We start from the raw sequence: 22390 nt of genomic DNA on the forward strand, positions 1-22390 counted from the left end.
CAGATTTATGTATACGTGAGCTCTTAATTTGAAATAAAAATAAAATAAAATGCCAGATTCGAGAGTTCATTGCACTGTAGCATTAGAAATCGAGAAATGCATCCGTCAGTTACAAGAAAATTCATGGAAATGAAACTCTTCCCGGATATACATATTATGCGTAAGAGAGGTTAATCTTGGGGTTTTCCCCACAGCGCTCTCATTTCACATGAGTGTTCGTCTAAAAGAGGCAGTCTGTCTGTGTCTGATAACACAGTTGTATATTAATGTTTTTCTTGGTGTCCGAATAAATTGTGATATATTAATACAAAAAGTGATATTAACTGTTGTTTCATTGTTAAAAACATTTTGGTTTGATAATTTACAGCTACAAAGTCATCGTGTCCGTATATTTATGGATTTCTATTCTAGTTTCATTTTCACCTGTAAATGAAGTGACGGTGCATCCTCTTAATGTGATAAATTGCCAACGCTCAGATAATGAATAAATTTTGAGAACAAAAAGTGAATTTTGTGATGATTTTGGTTAATTTACAATACTGTTCATTATTTTCGGTAAACAAAGCGACATAACGTTGTCATAAATGTTTACGCGTGACGAACAATGTTAGACAACGGTGATTTAATTATGCTAACTTTACTTTTAGGGCCAGCTCATTTTAACTTAAGGACATAAATAAACCGCATCTGATCTTAGTCTATTTCGGATTTAGTTTCAATGCATTGTATGTGAGAGCTTAACATTGACATTAAAATATTCAATTCTGGAGAGTTCGGTGCAACAATGTTTCGTGGAGTATTTATGCTAATCGTTGGCCTCATCAACATTAAATGTGAGTATTACTATAATAATCATATCCTTATAGTGTAACAATGTGAACATCTAATTACGTATTCCATTATAAATTCCGCAGCAATTAAAATTTAGCGTGTTTCCCATCTATGCTTGAGGTTAATTGAAATGTATACAGCTGATTGTTGTGAATGTTAATGGATAAGTCTGATCACTGTCCCTGATTTGCATAACATTGTAGTTGACGGCAAAAGCAGATACAATCATGAAGATTCTTTCAAAAAATCAGTGCTCAATATACATTATTTTTCTCATGTATACAATGTAACTATCTTCACACTATTTTTGTTATTTATTTATCTTTTGAGTGGGTAATAGAACTGATTACAATATTTCAAGCCTTTTAAAAGATTCAGATTAAGATTCAACATATTAATTAAGTAATTTGAACACAAACGTATTCCTCATTACATGATCAAAAGAGTAATTCAAGTATACATATACACAGAAAAAAACATGCACGAGTATCTCATTAAGTAATTAAGATAAGGCTGCATCTTAATCGCTAATGATGCATCACGTATAAATGAAGGATTTAACGTAAATGATGCGTACTATATGCATATCTTCATTGATCAAGTTGCGTTTTCATTGACATGCAGAAAAAAACACTTCATGATTGAGTTTTCATTCTTTAAGATGTAAACGGTGAATGTTTTAATGGAATAGGCGAATGCAATTGGTATTTATGTAAAGTTATATTAAACTTCAATACTTAATTTGTTTCCATGCTCCAAACCATGGTTTCAATTACACATAATTGTTAATCATCCAAAAACAAGCATGGTGTTTCCAGAACATTAATTATCAAATAACACATCACAATTTAAAAATGCCAGAAATAATCTTACACAAAGAGTATATAAATCAAGATAAGGCATATTTCTGAACTGAAATTTCAGTAAAACAGCCAGGATACTGATAAGCCATTAAGCATAGCAGGTGCAGGTTGGAGGATTGAATGAATTTTGCAAAAAGTTGGATTAATTCAACAGTCACACATAAAATAAACTTGCATGACATCGTATTACAAGCACACGTTTTTAACTTAATTATATATCATATATTATCTTGTGTTTTCTTGTCATTTGACATTTATTACACCCTGTCATGAAATGCAGATCTGGAACGAGTTTTTAAAATACTTGGTTCCACTCTAATTACCTTGTAGAACAGAGTAGTGAACTAAACGACCATTTTACCTTATTTTCTCATGTTTTGTAAATTGAAACAAAACAAAACAGAACAACATAGATATATTTCAAATGACAATTATGTAGCATATCGCGTCGATGACCAGCCGACCGGGTTTAAAGCCTAACGCAGTACTGCTTTAGGCCCAAACCGGCCGGGTTTATGGCCTAAAGCAGTATGTGTATGGCCCAACTGACCGGGTTTATAGCCTAACGCAGCATGTGTATGGCCCAACTGACCGGGTTTATAGCCTAACGCAGTATGTGTATGGCCCAACCGACCGGGTTTATAGCCTAACGCAGTATGTGTATGGCCCAACTGACCGGGTTTATAGCCTAACGCAGTATGTGTATGGCCCAACTGACCGGGTTTATAGCCTAACGCAGTATGTGTATGGCCCAACTGACCGGGTTTATAGCCTAACGCAGTATGTGTATGGCCCAACTGACCGGGTTTATAGCCTAACGCAGCATGTGTATGGCCCAACCGACCGGGTTTATAGCCTAACGCAGCATGTGTATGGCCCAACCGACCGGGTTTATAGCCTAACGCAGTATGTGTATGGCCCAACTGACCGGGTTTATAGCCTAACGCAGCATGTGTATGGCCCAACCGACCGGGTTTATAGCCTAACGCAGTATGTGTATGGCCCAACTGACCGGGTTTATAGCCTAACGCAGTATGTGTATGGCCCAACTGACCGGGTTTATAGCCTAACGCAGTATGTGTATGGCCCAACTGACCAGGTTTATAGCCTAACGCAGTATGTGTATGGCCCAACCGACCGGGTTTATAGCCTAACGCAGTATGTGTATGGCCCAACTGACCGGGTTTATAGCCTAACGCAGTATGTGTATGGCCCAACTGACCGGGTTTATAGCCTAACGCAGTATGTGTATGGCCCAACCGACCTATTTATAGCCTAACGCAGTATGTGTATGGCCCAACTGACCGGGTTTATAGCCTAACGCAGTATGTGTATGGCCCAACTGACCGGGTTTATAGCCTAACGCAGTATGTGTATGGCCCAACTGACCTATTTATAGCCTAACGCAGTATGTGTATGGCCCAACTGACCGGGTTTATAGCCTAACGCAGTATGTGTATGGCCCAACTGACCTATTTATAGCCTAACGCAGTATGTGTATGGACGAACTGACCGGGTTTATAGCCTAACGCAGTATGTGTATGGCCCAACTGACCGGGTTTATAGCCTAACGCAGTATGTGTATGGCCCAACTGACCGGGTTTATAGCCTAACGCAGTATGTGTATGGCCCAACTGACCGGGTTTATAGCCTAACGCAGTATGAGTATGGCCCAACTGACCGGGTTTATAGCCTAACGCAGTATGTGTATGGCCCAACCGACCGGGTTTATAGCCTAACGCAGTATGTGTATGGCCCAATCGACCGGGTTTATAGCCTAACGCAGTATGTGTATGGCCCAACCGACCTATTTATAGCCTAACGCAGTATGAGTATGGCCCAACCGACCGGGTTTATAGCCTAACGCAGTATGTGTATGGCCCAACTGACCGGGTTTATAGCCTAACGCAGTATGTGTATGGCCCAACCGACCTATTTATAGCCTAACGCAGTATGTGTATGGCCCAACTGACCGGGTTTATAGCCTAACGCAGTATGAGTATGGCCCAACCGACCTATTTATAGCCTAACGCAGTATGTGTATGGCCCAACCGACCTATTTATAGCCTAACGCAGTATGTGTATGGCCCAACCGACCTATTTATAGCCTAACGCAGTATGTGTATGGCCCAACTGACCGGGTTTATAGCCTATCGCAGTATGTGTATGGCCCAACTGACCGGGTTTATAGCCTAACGCAGTATGTGTATGGCCCAACCGACCTATTTATAGCCTAACGCAGTATGTGTATGGCCCAACCGACCTATTTATAGCCTATCGCAGTATGTGTATGGCCAAACTGACCGGGTTTATAGCCTAACGCAGTATGTGTATGGCCCAACTGACCGGGTTTATAGCCTAACGCAGTATGTGTATGGCCCAACTGACCGGGTTTATAGCCTAACGCAGTATGTGTATGGCCCAACCGACCTATTTATAGCCTATCGCAGTATGTGTATGGCCCAACTGACCGGGTTTATAGCCTATCGCAGTATGTGTATGGCCCAACTGACCGGGTTTATAGCCTAACGCAGTATGTGTATGGCCCAACCGACCTATTTATAGCCTAACGCAGTATGTGTATGGCCCAACCGACCTATTTATAGCCTATCGCAGTATGTGTATGGCCCAACTGACCGGGTTTATAGCCTAACGCAGTATGTGCATGGCCCAACTGACCGGGTTTATAGCCTAACGCAGTATGTGTATGGCCCAACTGACCAGGTTTATAGCCTAACGCAGTATGTGTATGGCCCAACTGACCAGGTTTATAGCCTAACGCAGTATGTGTATGGCCCAACTGACCAGGTTTATAGCCTAACGCAGTATGTGTATGGCCCAACCGACCGGGTTTATAGCTTAACGCAGTATGTGTATGGCCCAACCGACCGGGTTTATAGCCTAACGCAGTATGTGTATGGCCCAACTGACCGGGTTTATAGCCTAACGCAGTATGTGTATGGCCCAACTGACCGGGTTTATAGCCTAAAGCAGTATGGGTATGGCCCAACCGACCAGGTTTATAGCCTAACGCAGTATGTGTATTGCCCAAACCGGCCGGGTTTATAGCCTAAAGCAGTATGTGTATGGCCCAACTGACCGGGTTTATAGCCTAACGCAGCATGTGTATGGCCCAACCGACCGGGTTTATAGCCTAACGCAGTATGTGTATTGCCCAAACCGGCCGGGTTTATAGCCTAAAGCAGCATGTGTATGGCCCAACCGACCGGGTTTATAGCCTAACGCAGTATGTGCATGGCCCAACCGACCGGGTTTATAGCCTAACGCAGTATGTGCATGGCCAAACCGACCGGGTTTATAGCCTAACGCAGTATGTGGATGGCCCAACCGACCTATTTATAGCCTAACGGAGTATGTGTATGGCCCAACCGACCGGGTTTATAGCCTAACGCAGTATGTGTATGGCCCAATCGACCTATCTATAGCCTAACGCAGTATGTGTATGGCCCAACCGACCGGGTTTATAGCCTAACGCAGTATGTGTATGGCCCAACCGACCGGGTTTATAGCCTAACGCAGTATGTGTATGGCCCAACCGACCGGGTTTATAGCCTAACGCATTATGTGTATGGCCCAACCGACCGGGTTTATAGCCTAAAGCAGTATGAGTATGGCCCAACCGACCGGGTTTATAGCCTAACGCAGTATGTGTATGGCCCAACCGACCGGGTTTATAGCCTAACGCAGTATGTGTATGGCCCAACCGACCTATTTATAGCCTAACGCAGTATGTGTATGGCCCAACCGACCTATTTATAGCCTAACGCAGTATGTGTATGGCCCAACCGACCTATTTATAGCCTAACGCAGTATGTGTATGGCCCAACCGACCTATTTATAGCCTAACGCAGTATGTGTATGGCCCAATCGACCGGGTTTATAGCCTAGCGCAGTATGTGTATGGCCCAACCGACCGGGTTTATAGCCTAACGCAGTATGTGTATGGCCCAACCGACCTATTTATAGCCTAACGCAGTATGTGTATGGCCCAACCGACCTATTTATAGCCTAACGCAGTATGTGTATGGCCCAACCGACCTATTTATAGCCTAACGCAGTATGTGTATGGCCCAACCGACCGGGTTTATAGCCTAACGCAGTATGTGTATGGCCCAACCGACCTATTTATAGCCTAACGCAGTATGTGTATGGCCCAACCGACCTATTTATAGCCTAACGCAGTATGTGTATGGCCCAACCGACCGGGTTTATAGCCTAACGCAGTATGTGTATGGCCCAACTGACCGGGTTTATAGCCTAACGCAGTATGAGTATGGCCCAACCGACCGGGTTTATAGCCTATCGCAATATGCTTATGACCCAACCGACCTAGTTTATAGCATATTGCAGCATGCGTTCGACCCAACCGACCAGGGTAATAGCCTTACGTAGTATGTGTATGACCCAACCTGACCCGATTACAACAAACAACAAAAACTACTGTCTCCGCTGTGAAAGTACAACATTAAGCATATCATCTTATAGTTTTATCAATCATACAACACTTTGTTCCAAGTTTGCTTATCAATCAGACCCAGGGAATTCAGTTTCACGTAAGATGTATGTAAACATCTGTATTCATGACACTTGGGTGGTTTAAACTCCGGACATTTCTACAAACTCTGTACCAGCACCTCATAAATATTCAAACTCTGGACGTTTTCAATGACGTAAACAAAACAGGGAATGCGTAGATTCTCCGGTTTTCAAATAAATGCAATGAAAGAGCAAATTGAATAAACTACCAAACAGTTAGGCAAGGCAGCAGAAATAATGTGACACAAACTTAAGACCGTCAACCTCCGACCGTTCTACGTTATAAGATTGTTAAAAAAAAGTTTGGTCATGGGGCCACGAATGACTTTTAAACACTGTGGCAGCGGGAAGAAGCTCAAACTTTGCAAATGATAGGGACCTGGTGCGGTATTCTGAAAAAAAAACTTAATTTATTAACTTTGGTCTGATTCAAAATACATTCATGTTAAAAACAAGGATACTATTTTTTTTTAAATTTGACTATGAAAAATTCAGGAAATTGACATAATATGTTTTATGATTACCGACCCTGACGTTTTGCAGTTTGTAAGCTTGTTGTAATATGACAAAAGTTGATCGCAGTTGACCAGTTTCGTAGTATCTTCTTGTCGCTTTTAGGTACCAAAATTGCTATTTTGATTATGAAAGAAACGTTAATAATTAAGCTGGAGCTACTATAGTCGATTACTCGGCACTGTTTATCTCATGTTTTGATCATATTGGTTGCTGGTTTAAAATGCGCCATAGACGGAATACGAGGTTAATTGCTGTCACCTGTTATTACAGGTCATTTGTCTCATTCGGACAATTTTAAATGGCGGATAAATAACAAACATGTTATTACCTATATGGTTTGGCTTCAGGGCCTAGTAAAAGGACAAATTAAAGATACATCACCAGAAGTCATCGTGTACATTCAGACATAAAAACGTTTGAAACTCATTTTCCAGTTCATTGTAGTTATGACGACATACTCAATTGGCACTTATTGTTACTTAAACGTTTAAAGCATTTTAACGAAGACTATCTGGTTTAGTCTGTACAAGTGGAGAACTTGATAAAGCTGCACACTCACAGATGATTGACAGTTTTCGGCATTTGTTTTATTTTTTGTCTTAGTAACAGCTGATTTTGCACCAATGCCTTCAATCCCGTCAAATAAGATAAATCACACTAAAACAGGCCGCAATCTCCTGGAAAATTGTCGAATATTTCTTTTCTATTACAGCGTAAGTTACGCTTTTAGCCATAAAACATTTCGAAACTGCGATGTAATCTTTAGTAAGCAGTCTTATATCACTGTTTTCCAGACATTTGCACACAAGTTGCCTCATTCCAAGACAAACAAAAGTTGTCAAACCTGCCAATCTGTGCGGGTACAGCTTTGAGTAGTTGCCTCAAGTAGTTTGTTTGTTTGTGTTGATATGATATTGAAATGGATGGATGTTTACGAGTTGAAGTAAATTATTCATGTTTATCCTTCCATTAACATCACAATGGTTCTATAATGAAGTTCAAGTGTATCACTACACCAGGAAGAAAAATAATGTAAACTAGAACACACTGCAATGTCAAGTGTTAAATGTACTATATAAATATGAACTAAAGGGCGCTACCTCTGCAGGCTTTAAGTATTATTGCCGGAAACGATATTGTTCAAGTTTACTAATTACATCAAGTGAAACAAACCAGCAGTTAAAGGGGAACTTGTATTTATGTCCCATGTAATGCAGCTCTTATTTTAAATAAAACCCAGTTCTGCTGCCGTTGATAATTTATTCAATATAATACACTAACATGTACAATAATACTGATTCATTATAACATATATAACCCTAACACTATAAGCACAAATTATGCTAAAAAAGAGTGACAGTGTTGTTTTATTTGAAAAGTATTTTTTTAGAATAATATGTAACAAAACTATTTTTTTAATCACATAACAAAAATGATTGCACAGAACATTATTACACAAGAGCAATATCATGACGTTATTCGTTTTTGATAATAATAATAATAATAATAATAATAATAATAATAATAATAATAATAATAATAATAATAATAATAATAATAATACGAAGGTTACACATTTAGACATATGAGAATATATATTCTAATTTTCAATGTGTTTTTGTGTTTATAACGACGAGCTATATATTATGTCTGTTCTGTTATGTTGCTTTAAACACCACAATGAGTGGAGAATATGTTTGTTTGTTTTGTTTTGCGTTCTCTCATGAAAGTAAACAAAATGCTTATTTCAATACTTAAACAATATCATCAAAACTTCAGATAAGAGCTCTGTTGTTTATAACTCCTTACAAATGTGAGAGAAAATGCTCTATTTTCCCGAAAAGTGTAAGTTATACTATATATGCATCAACACTAGGTAACATTTAACTATTTTAAGCTGTGGTTATAAGATTCTATTCAAGTGATATGGTGTTTGTTAAAAAAATACGCAAATTAACTGAATTCTATCAAAGTTTAACGAATAGATACAACACAAAATATGTTCTTGAGTCCAATTAAAAGAAAAAAATACATTTATTAATTGTAGTAGGTCTAATTAAGCATTTTACTTCTCAATACATCCGTTAGACGACAGTACGACCGATCAAACTCATTTACTTTAACCTATTTGAACACTCAGATTGAAAAAAAAGAAGAAAAAAAAGAGATGGCATATAATATCTTCATTATTTTGTCTGTTTCTTGTGGTTTTGAAGCAAAACAAAAATATTTTGTAACCTTGAAAAAACATGCAAGTGCATTGACCCCTTCTGTATATCTGTGCCGTCTGTCTTGACAAGATCACGAGCAAGATGCATACGATTTTTTTAAGCTGCACTCTCACAGATTGAACGTTTTGACAACTTTTTTTATTTTTTTTGTCTTGAAACGAGCCAATTTATGCGAAAATGCATATAAACCAGTCATGTAAGACTGCTTACAAAAATTAGATTGCAGATTATTAAATTGAAGTTCAATAAATGGTGTTTTATTTATTTTTCGTAAACCGTTAGTAACGGTTTAAGCCATAAAACCTTAATTTACGAACGGAAATATGAAAATCTGCGACCTGATCTTTTGTCAGCAATCTTTTATAACTGGTTTGCAGATATTTACGCAAAAATTGGCTCATTCCAAGACAAATAATAAAAAAAAACTTGTAAAACCGGTAATTCTGTGAGAGTGCAGCTTTTAAGGGACTTTGATGTTGGCAGCATTAAACTTGAACGAGTCGCTTTAAGCTTGTTCGTTCCTCATGATATTGGCACTTATCTTTGTATTTCGTCCATGGATGATAATAATTATCTTTCGAAATCGTACAAAACTGATAGAAATGTATTTATTCTTGAACGAAAATGAAACCAGTGCGTGCAACAATCTTAGGTAGATAAAATAGATATGTTCATTAATAATAATGTTAATGTAAGATGAAAGAAGACAAATGAAGTCCCGGAAACATGGAATATCACTCAGTCTTGATGATTCAAGGTCAGATGCATATCGGACCATAACTTGGCCTTTATCCTTACCACAATGTTGTATTAAGTTATTAACTATAATACAGTCGAACCTCGTTGGCTCGAACTCATAGGGATTGGCTAAAATACATCGAGCCTAAAATAATTCGAGCCAATGCTTACATTCAGTATATTTTAAGTACTTTAAAGAAATCGGTCTTTCGCATTCTGTTCGAGCCAACGAGGAATTCCAGCCAAGCGAATTCGAGCCAACGGGTTCGATTGTATCTACACATTATTCATTTGAATGGTACGTTCAAAAATCGTAGTATACATGTTATTTAGTTGTGTTTGTATTAAATAATCTGTAACCAGTTCCTGATTTGAGGAATATCTGTTTGAAGGTCTTGTTTGTCCTAAAAGCATTATGGTAGTGCGTTGATGGATGAGCTGTTATACTCAAAGTGATTAAAGTTCATTTAACTCAGTGTTTAATTTAAACAATATTTTATGAACAATCCAAATAATAAGTTGTATGTGTTGTACTGCGATGAAGTTTTGCTCGTGCGTAAATGATGGTAATTAAACTACCACACAAGCAATTTATTTAGTCACAGTTCAAAAATCAGTGAACAGTTAAAGGTGACTTCGATCAAAACATCAGAATATTGTTGTTAAAACGAAAGTTTAAAACGCAAGTAACTTTATATCACATCATTAAAAACAAACAAGATGTCCGCCTCTCAACCAAGAGGTCAATATATATTCAAGACCCGTCAGGGGCACGTGCACTCAGATTCCGTCTCAAAGAGGACAGTACTAAGTGCTGGTTTTTATACCATTTACCATTCATTTCATACAGGAGCGATTCATAGCAACACAATTATCATGCGGAACTCCTCGGCCATTTTCCTCCGAAAACAACCCCGGTACAACAGGAGACGAAGTTCGTAGATTTTAAATAATAGTACAAGTAAAGTGTATTACTTAAGTAAACTTGATTGCCAATGAAGTGTATGATTGCATAAATAATTAAGATTCCCAAGTAAAGTCATAAAATTTAACTGTTAAATTAAAGTTACTACGCGATCAACTGGTAGCGTAGTTAAGTATAAAGATTTCCTACATTGTAAACCGTTCATATACACTCGAGGTTGTTTTCGATGAAAAAGAGCCGAGGATTTCCGAATGAATAATTATGGCTGTATTCACAATCAAGCTAAAACGTGAGTTACTTACACTTCTAGCCCCTTCCTGTACTCACAAACACACTTAACTATTATTCCAGGGTTCATATTGTTATCCCACTTAAGTTAATATGTTTTATTGATTTAAATAATGAACTTTATGTATGTTTGAGAGACACACATCGGAAGTAATACAAAAAAACTAAATGACGGGGATTATTTTATTGTATTGCCATCTGATAACGATCTAAAAGAAGCTGCTTTAAAGTACCAATTTCATTTATAAGTTTTTATTACTAATGTTCTGATGATTCATTGCACCATCTGTCTCCCTGTGGAGCATGTGCAACTTTTAACAGTATATGTGCACCATTTTATTAGCTTTTCTGGCAGAGGGCAGATTGCTTTGTCAGAATTCACAAAAATTACTGGTACTCCCTACACTGCTCGCCAAAAATTTTAAACGTCACAATAGAAACATTCTATACACTAAACGTGATGCAGATGCTACGTTTTTAGCCATTTCAAGACGATAATAAAAAAGATGTTTTATTTTGAGTGTATAATACACACAACATAATTTCATAAACATGGTATTTTGGGAATCACCTTGTCCGTCCGTCCGTCCTGGCCCTCCTTGGCTATACTTTTCTCCATATGTTTTGAGGTATTGACATATATTGACTGTGTTGAGGAGAAGGGCTGTGCAAAAGTAACATTATTTCGTGTATGGTATTTTAAGAATCATTGCCCTTGATGATTTTTATACTTTTTTACATTTTTACATATATTTTTATACCCCCTTCACCTGTGGTGATTGACGCTTTTTTCATTATATATTTCTGCACTCTCCTAACACTGATACTATTGAAGGTTATACTATATAGTCAATACATGACCCATAATTATCTTGCTATACTGATACTATTGAAGGTTATACTATATAGTCAATACATGACCCATAATTATCCTGCTAACACTGATACTATTGAAGGTTATACTATATAGTCAATACATGACCCATAATTATCCTGCTACACTGATACTATTGAAGGTTATACTATATAGTCAATACATGAACCACAATTATCCCGCTACACTGATACTATTGAAGGTTATACTATATAGTCAATACATGACCCATAATTATCCTGCTACACGGATACTATTGAAGGTTATACTATATAGTCAATACATGACCCATAATTATCCTGCTATGCATACAACAAAGGTCAACCTGTCAGTCAACACAATTAAAAACTGTCCTATGCTTTTGAAAGAAAAAATCAATACAAAGAATCATGCCTTATGTTGTAGTCCTTATTTCTGTTTATTATAACTTAGTACCATTAACTTAATTGATGCCTTCTTATCGATTAAGGACATTCAATGAGCATACATCACTCCCAGTGATAATACATCTTAATAGAAGAAGGTGGTAGAAGGGATATTAACCTTATTCCGTGATAACTTTAGTTAGAACTGAGATAAATTGCTAAGATAGTGTATATTTGATTTACTATCATATATTTATTTGTATGAACGATGACGTTCTTTATATATGCGACTTGCTGTGTATACTCTTACGTATTGCCTATAAGACGTGTTGTATATATTCGATTTGTTATACTCGACGTATTGCCTATAAGACGTGTTGTATATATACGACGTGTTGTGTATACTCGAACGTATTGCCTATAAGACGTGTTGTATATATTCGATTTGTTTGTATACCTTACGTATTGCCTATAAGACGTGTTGTATATATTCGATTTGTTATGTATACTCGTACGTATTGCCTATAAGACGTGTTGTATATATTCGATTTGTTTGTATACCCTTACGTATTGCCTATAAGACGTGTTGTATATATTCGATTTGTTATGTATACTCGTACGTATTGCCTATAAGACGTGTTGTATATATTCGATTTGTTATGTATACCCTTACGTATTGCCTATAAGACGTGTTGTATATATTCGATTTGTTATGTATACTCGTACGTATTGCCTATAAGACGTGTTGTATATATTCGATTTGTTATGTATACTCGTACGTATTGCCTATAAGACGTGTTGTATATATTCGATTTGTTATGTATACCCTACGTATTGCCTATAAGACGTGTTGTATATATTCGATTTTGTTATGTATACTCGTACGTATTGCCTATAAGACGTGTTGTATATATACGATTTGTTATGTATACTCGTACGTATTGCCTATAAGACGTGTTGTATATATTCGACTTGCTGTGTATACTCGTACGTATTGCCTATAAGACGTGTTGTATATATTCGATTTGTTATGTATACTCGTACGTATTGCCTATAAGACGTGTTGTATATATACGACTTACTGTGTATACTCGTACGTATTGCCTATAAGACGTTGTTATATACGACTTGCTGTGTATACTCGTACGTATTGCCTATAAGACGTGTTGTATATATTCGATTTGTTATGTATACCCTTACGTATTGCCTATAAGACGTGTTGTATATATTCGATTTGTTATGTATACTCTTACGTATTGCCTATAAGACGTGTTGTATATATTCGATTTGTTATGTATACCCTTACGTATTGCCTATAAGACGTGTTGTATATATACGATTTGTTATGTATACTCTACGTATTGCCTATAAGACGTGTTGTATATCGATTTGTTATGTTATTGTATACTCGTACGTATTGCCTATAAGACGTGTTGTATATATTCGATTTGTTATGTATACTCGTACGTATTGCCTATAAGACGTGTTGTATATATTCGACTTACTGTGTATACTCGTACGTATTGCCTATAAGACGTGTTGTATATATACGACTTACTGTGTATACTCGTACGTATTGCCTATAAGACGTGTTGTATATATACGATTTGTTATGTATACCCTTATGTATTGCCTATAAGACGTGTTGTATATATTCGATTTGTTATGTATACCCTTATGTATTGCCTATAAGACGTGTTGTATATATTCGATTTGTTATGTATACCCTTACGTATTGCCTATAAGACGTGTTGTATAAATTCGATTTGTTATGTATACTCGTACGTATTGCCTATAAGACGTGTTGTATATATACGACTTGCTGTGTATACTCGTACGTATTGCCTATAAGACGTGTTGTATATATTCGATTTGTTATGTATCGTACGTATTGCCTATAAGACGTGTTGTATATATACGACTTACTGTGTATACTCGTACGTATTGCCTATAAGACGTGTTGTATATATACGACTTGCTGTGTATACTCGTACGTATTGCCTATAAGACGTGTTGTATATATTCGATTTGTTATGTATACTCGTACGTATTGCCTATAAGACGTGTTGTATATAAACGACTTACTGTGTATACTCTTACGTATTGCCTAAATGACGTGTTGTATATATTCGATTTGTTATGTATACTCGTACGTATTGCCTATAAGACGTGTTGTATATATTCGATTTACTGTGTATACTCTTACGTATTGCCTAAATGACGTGTTGTATATATTCGATTTGTTATGTATACTCGTACGTATTGCCTATAAGACGTGTTGTATATATACGACTTACTGTGTATACTCTTACGTATTGCCTAAATGACGTGTTGTATATATTCGATTTGTTATGTATACTCTTACGTATTGCCTATAAGACGTGTTGTATATATTCGATTTGTTATGTATACCCTTACGTATTGCCTATAAGACTTGTTGTATATATACGATTTGTTATGTATACTCGTACGTATTGCATATAAGACGTGTTGTATATATACGACTTGCTATGTATACTCGTACGTATTGCCTATAAGACGTGTTGTATATATATGACTTATTATGTATACTCGTACGTATTGCCTATAAGACGTGTTGTATATATTCGATTTGTTATGTATACTCGTACGTATTGCCTATAAGACTTGTTGTATATATACGATTTGTTGTGTATACTCGTACGTATTGCCTATAAGACGTGTTGTATATATACGATTTGTTGTGTATACTCGTACGTATTGCCTATAAGACGTGTTGTATATATAAGACTTGCTGTGTATACTCGCACGTATAACATGTAAGACGTGTTGTATATATACGACTTGCTGTGTATACTCGCACGTATAACATGTAAGACGTGTTGTATATATACGACTTGCTGTGTATACTCGCACGTATAACATGTAAGACGTGTTGTATATATACGACTTGCTGTGTATACTCGCACGTATAATGTAAGACGTGTTGTATATATACGACTTGCTGTGTATACTCGCACGTATAACATGTAAGACGTGTTGTATATATACGACTTGCTGTGTATACTCGCACGTATAACATGTAAGACGTGTTGTATATATACGACTTGCTGTGTATACTCGCACGTATAACATGTAAGACGTGTTGTATATATACGACTTGCTGTGTATACTCGCACGTATAACATGTAAGACGTGTTGTATATATACGACTTGCTGTGTATACTCGCACGTATAACATGTAAGACGTGTTGTATATATACGACTTGCTGTGTATACTCGCACGTATAACATGTAAGACGTGTTGTAAATTCTCGTCCGTATTTTATATAAGGCGTGTTTTACATTAGACGTGTTATATAATCTTTATAAACGTGTTATACGAATAAATACGATTTGTGCTGTATGCTCAGACAAGGAGGGTACACGTACGTTTATATAACATGATATATAGACAAAGATATAAGTTAACAGAACATCATAGACCATGGTATACCAATTATATGCAATAACACAAAAGTAAAAATAAATGTTATCATTCCTTGCGTATCTCCAATCGTTTACATTACATGACAGTAAAAACGTGACAATAAACTCGAATTTCATTGCATCCTTTTGTTATCGTATCCGTCGTTAAGACACTAAAATTGTATCACTGGGATGATAGGTAATAAACAAATGGGCGTGCGGTTTTATTTTGAAATTCATACCATTTTGTCAGTCTGTGAATGACCAAAAGTATTGCGCGTTTTCGCTTAAAATATGAGTTTTGTGCATACTTGGTGGTTAAGGAAAGTCATCAAAATGACAATGATTTTAACTATTTTGTAAATGTATAAGCAAACATAACTAAAAATGCCATCTGATCAAATAACAATGAACATTATGAAATATACGAAGTGAAGTAATGCAATACCAATATATGTTAGTAAAAATATTTGAAATAAAAAAATCATCAAAATGTATACATGTGACTTATACATACCCTGGTACATATTGATTATGCACCAGTCAATTGAAACCACGCCCCCCCCCCCCCCGCTCCGGGGAATAGCGGAGTCTTTGACTTTCGGTCCAGCCAATCCCAGGTAAAATCCCCGTCCTGCGGGAACAAACTGTTGGTAAAATCCCTGCCAAATGCCCCCGCACCCCGAGAACATCCTGTAATTTGAAACTGACTTTCAAACTGGGAGAGAGTCAGGATGAGGCGCCATTTCTTTTAAAATATCTCGCGAGATCTCGTTAAACTCCGGGGAAAGCCTGGCTAAAACGCGGACAAATCCCGTTTAAAGAACGGATATTTCTCGGCACAAAGCCGTGGCCCTGCTGTTTTTGGCGCGAGAACAAAACCATCGCATACACCCGGCCTATTTCCCCCACTATCCCCGGTATATCCCCGAACCTGGGTGGGGGTGATGGTGGTGGGGTGGGTGGGGGGGGTCGTGTCACAGTCACAATTGACTGGTGCATTTCACGCTTATGCGCATGCGTGCACTATTGTTTTTGTCACTGTTACTAGTGAACGTAAACATAAAAGCAATCCTTGTACGCATTATTCGTACATATTGGATGTTGGTACTAGAAATATATTTCGTTTTCAGCAAATATCAAAATCCATCTGTTTGTCTTTCAGATATTAAGGCAACATGTCTTGAGAACCTTCCCGGAGTGAACGCATCGAAAGGTAAGTTGAGATGATTTGGTCTGACGTTGAATTGACGCCAAACTCACCAAAACGGTTACTGGTGATCATTACCAACAACAATGAGCGTTAGTGGACCTTTTAAACATTTGGACATTCATTATGTAGAGTCGCCTAAACAAAATAAACATCAAAAGACTGAGGCGGCTGTCTTTATGGACTAGATGAACATATCCAATAAAACAATGATTGCCCGTGGTGGAAGTCATCATAAGAAACGTGAGCAGTAGTAAGATGCACTCTTACTCTCAAATAAGATGTACCAACAATAATACAATTGATTTGATATACCAAAAAGGATGAATAAATGGCGAAAAAAATGGTTTTTATAAAGGATACCGATTTTAATTTGAAAGAAAGGTGCAGGGAACATGGTACCTTATGAGACTATAGTAGATCAGAGTAAATCTTTTAGCACTCACCAATCATTTAAATTTTTATAAATGCATTATTTAGTAAGTAGCTAAATCTATATCACTCAAAATTTATGTTTCTTATGCATGTGTATGTATTGAATTTGAATAAGTGTCACTTTAAACGCGATTTTGTGTTGTCTATATGGCTTTACATTCGTTATCATAATAATAAAATTATTTTTTAAAAACTTATATCCCTCCAGTGGCCATAATGTGCCGGGGGTCCAGTGCAAGTGGTACGATGGTTTATATAGACACGTCACTCGCCGGAACGACCACGCTGGAGACTGGCCTTCCCTGCACGTGCACCGTGACTACGCAAGTTGCCAAGACAACCAAGGTGTACTCCGACTTCAACGGTGTAGACAAGTCCTTGTAAGTACGTAATGGGCGTTTTAAAAGACATCGTAGACAGTTCACGAACGATAGGCAAACATGTGCTTAAAATATGGAACTATTGTTTCTCAGACATTGTAATGGTTGTGTTATCAAGACTCAATGGCTGTACGTTATGTTCATCTTGTACAAGCTATGCACAAGTCAATTGTTAACCAGCCGTAAGTCAAAGTCCCCCTGCACCCTAGGTCCGGGGAATAGCGGGGACTTTGACTAACGGTCCAGCCAATCCCAGGGGAAAATCCCGGTGCGAGGCCACCTGGAAGGTAAAAACATGTCCCATTTACGCTATCCTGGTATACCACCGGACCTGTGGTGGGTGTGGTTACAGTTAACTGGTGCACTACATGCATATAATCTGAACACCAGTAGATATACATGTACCCGGCATTAACACTACAACATACTGGTCCAGTGTTCGTCGGCAAACAACACTGAAATGTAAATGTAAACCTATAGTTATTTTTTGTAGATGTGGTACAGCAGTAGAATTCGCCATTGATTCGTTGGGACACAAAGTGGCCAACCCATGCTACGACCACATGTTCACGTTCTCCCCCACCCACTCCAATAAGCTGTATGTCAGTTTGCGTAAGGACAGCCCGCCGTACATGTCTGATTACTGCCTTCAGCTGGAACCATGTGAGTTGCCTAATTGATAAAAACTTATTAGTTTCATTACTAGTATCGACAGTATCGAATTGTATATTTAAATTTTAAGCACTCAAATATTTGATAAGTGAACTAGAGAGAGAGAGAGAGAGAGAGAGAGAGAGAGAGAGAGAGAGAGAGAGAGATTATAATGATTTGGGAAATGGGGTGGAATATAGGCATATGTGGTCAATAAACTGTTGATAAGCCGGATGGAGTATATAAGAGCCCGTGAAGCAGAAGAACAGTTGGTATGGAAGGATTCAGGCGTGTTGTTGGAGCTAGAAGAACATTGACTGGATTGCGAGGGAGAAGGTTGAATTGTAGAGGAAGAAGAGCAACGGGTAGTTCTGTTGGTAGAATGGAATACAGGAACATCCAGACAGTTTGTTTCGGCCGTTAGTTGACAAAAACATTCGATTAAACCAAGATGTCGTGCTTGCCAACGATTCTGTATTTCTATTTGTATTGAATTTAATCAAATCAAATATTTTTTACAGAAAGTCAGAAAGTCATAAAGCAAGAAAATGTAAAAGTATGTAAAGCGGATGTAAGTAAAGCTGGAGGTAGGGAGGTAGAGAGGAAGTTAAGTAGAAAGTTTAGAACTGGTTTGAAAGTGAGTTATATGGGATTTAAAGGAAGTGAATTTTGGCAGACATTGAGATTGATATACCACATACATGTATGTCGGTGTAGTATAGCTTAAAATGATATAACTTCTTTTCATATAAGATAGTTTTTTATCTCGAACAATGTGCACTATTCAGTAGGATGCGGCACTGGCAAGTTCCAATGTGGTGATGGGAGCTGCATCAGCTCTACCTACGTGTGTGACGACTCACCAGACTGTGCTGACGAGTCGGATGAACGCAGCTGTGGTAAACACAAATCAGTCTTTTATAAGTAGTAAATAGAAAATATAGAAAATAAATAAATAAATAAATAAATAAATAAATAAATAAATAAATAAATAAATAAATAAATAAATAAATAAATAAATAAATAAATAAATAAAATAAATAAATAAATAAATAAATAAACATTTAAAGATGTGGAAGTAGCGAGTGCGGTGTTTTTATTGTTGTCTTCAATTAACACATACTAGTATTATTCAAATAAATGATACACATACTGAAATATCACACTTGCAGGTTTTATCATCACATATTTTCAGACATTCCAACGTGTGTAGAGGGACAAATATTATGTCCCAGCAACAAATACTGCATGGCTCCAGATGCACGCTGCAATAACGTGACTAACTGCCCTGATGAATCAGATGAGCAAAACTGTGACGGTAAGGTTACAACTCCCCACCCAATATGCCCCCATAATATCCGCAAACACTGTCCTTTTATCTACATCCCCTCTTACCCCCACCATTCCAAGCACACAAACAGAACGTAAATAGTCATGACCCCACTATTTGTCACCTTCCGCTGCCCGTTTCCATAGCTTTACACCCTCTGTCGCCTTTGACCATTAACACACCCGGCCTCACTGACACTTTGCACTCCAAAGTCGTACTCTCGCCCCCTCCCCGCCCCCTCTACCCTTCCTCTCACATGTAGTATCCCCATTTCTCATTGTGCACCATCATCCCCATGTCACTGGTCAAGCTACACGGCGTTCAATTTTTGCTGTTCCTTTCCATCACCCGCACAATGTTTTGTGGTCATCCAGCAATATATGTTTTTGCTTAGCCTACGCACTCCGCTTGGTTCTGGGTTGAATTATTTCTTTCCTGTTGTCTCTTTCTTTCTTAGTCACTGCCAAGGTCGACGTCATTTCCTCATCTCTTACGTAAAATTTTTGGTATAAGAGTATTCTCCTTATTAAAACACATTTAAAATGTTTTAAACGTATTTTTGTAAACTTGCGTTTCTATCTTATATGTATATATACTTTCAGGTTCTGTTTCTGGGACAGGCGGTGTATCGTCAGGTACGTTGTCAAGATTCCAAAAATAATTTGATATGTATTATCGTCAAGAAGGCCAAGCAAATAACAAACAGTCAAATGCTATGTTTGAATGAATGGACCTACACAGTGATTATACTAGTATCTCAGGAATTAACAGCTACAAACGTTTACGCCTTTAACGATGAAAATTTTATGTTCTTTGATTTCATTCGCAGATTCAATAGAACCGCTGGTGATAGTTACTTGCGCGGAAAGTGAATACCTGCCAACAACAACGACAACTACAACCACAACAACAACAACAACCCCGACGACAACAACTCCGACGACAACAACCCCGACGACAACAACTCCGACAACAACAACCCCGACGACAACAACCCCGACGACAACAACTCCGACAACAACAACCCCGACGACAACAACTCCGACGACAACCACCCCAACAACAACAACCCCGACGACAACCACCCCAACAACAACAACCCCGACGACAACCACCCCAACAACAACAACAACTCCGACGACAACCACCCCAACAACAACAACTCCGACGACAACCACCCCAACAACAACAACTCCGACGACAACCACCCCAACAACAACAACTCCGACGACAACCACCCCAACAACAACAACTCCGACGACAACCACCCCAAAAACAACAACTCCGACGACAACCACCCCAACAACAACAACTCCGACGACAACCACCCCAACAACAACAACTCCGACGACAACCACCCCAACAACAACAACTCCGACGACAACCACCCCAACAACAACAACTCCGACGACAACCACCCCAACAACAACAACTCCGACGACAACCACCCCAACAACAACAACAACTCCGACGACAACAACCCCAACAAATGAAATGTCGTCTTCCACACCATCATCATCTGCTACACAAACTTCAAGTTTAGTTACTTCTACAGTAAAGCCTACAAATCCAACATCCGCGTCACAGGCGAGTTCCAGCTCCGGACCGACGACACCTTTACCAATAAAAACATCAACAAAATCTCCAACAACACGGCAGGGTCAGTTCAAATTTAAGACAAAATGTTCAGTTAAAAGTTATAATTTCTATAAAAACAACAGCAAAAATTCGAACGATACGGCAAAATGTTTCTTTTAAGTTGTAAAATAATAATAAACTTGTTTTTCTAGGGATCTATTTTGGGGATTGTCCACACTAAGTACATTGGTGTTCTCTCTTGTTTCAGGTACGGAAGTTTCAACCACAAAGTCAGGAGGCGGTCTCACAACGAAAGAAGGTGAATAGCTGATTTTTTTTTTATTATTATGCAAGAAGTATTTATACCTAGTAGTAGCGTAGTACACATGTATATCCACATTGAAATACTTCAAAAAACGTAATTATTTTTGATAAACGAAAAAATGTTCATCCCAATATAATTCCTTTGAATTAAGGGCAATACATTAATCTTAATTCACAAGGAATTTACTGGGCTGAACGTTTATACCTTTATCAAAAATAGTTTTCTAACTACACGTTTTGCGTTTTTAAAGTCGCTTAGTGTACTTGATGCATATTTTAGTCAAGTTTTTCTGGGTAAGATTTTGGTTTCTATTTTGTTCACTTGCTATTAGTCGAGTTTGGATTTAGAACATATACAAAGCCTGCAGATGTTCTTTACAAGTATCATTATGTTAAACTAAGCTATTTAATTTAGCTGTATTGTAAGGCGCCATTAGTAATAAAAGAAACAATGTTTCAAGATATTCTTATTTATTTCCAGCGGTGATTGTAGGCTCCGTGTGCGGGTTTCTGTTTCTGATTCTACTGTTTAGCTGTATCATCATCTGGGTTCGCACCTCCGATTGGTGAGTATGGTTAGCACAATGAGGGGGGGGGGGCAATGATTGGGCAGGGTAACGGGTGTGAGTTGGGATGGATTCGGTCGGGCTGGAGGGGTAACGGGTATGAGTGGGGATGGATTCGGGCGGGAGGGGTAACGGGTATGAGTGGGGAGGGATTCGGGCGGGAGGGGTAACGGGTATGAGTGGGAAGGGATTCGGGCGGGAGGGGTAACGGGTATGAGTGGGGAGGGATTCGGGCGGGATGGGTAACAGGTATGAGTGGGGAGGGATTCGGGCGGGATGGA

General features: G+C 38.1%; 1 protein-coding gene across 1 annotated transcript; it reads left to right on the plus strand.

Moving 5' to 3' along the window:
- The first annotated feature begins 242 nt into the window (after positions 1-242).
- Positions 243-22137, plus strand: LOC128239383 (mucin-2-like). The gene is made up of 11 exons (XM_052956004.1): positions 243-382; positions 648-833; positions 16801-16851; positions 17489-17660; positions 18154-18323; positions 19100-19210; positions 19507-19629; positions 20244-20276; positions 20471-21301; positions 21488-21538; positions 22025-22137. Exons 2-11 carry the CDS (start codon positions 785-787, stop codon positions 22111-22113), a joined length of 1680 nt encoding a protein of 559 aa, XP_052811964.1. The 5' UTR covers positions 243-382; positions 648-784; the 3' UTR covers positions 22114-22137.
- Positions 22138-22390: the final 253 nt, after the last annotated feature.

This window comes from Mya arenaria, chromosome 6 (genome assembly GCF_026914265.1).
Source record: "Mya arenaria isolate MELC-2E11 chromosome 6, ASM2691426v1".
Lineage (NCBI taxonomy): Eukaryota > Metazoa > Mollusca > Bivalvia > Myida > Myidae > Mya > Mya arenaria.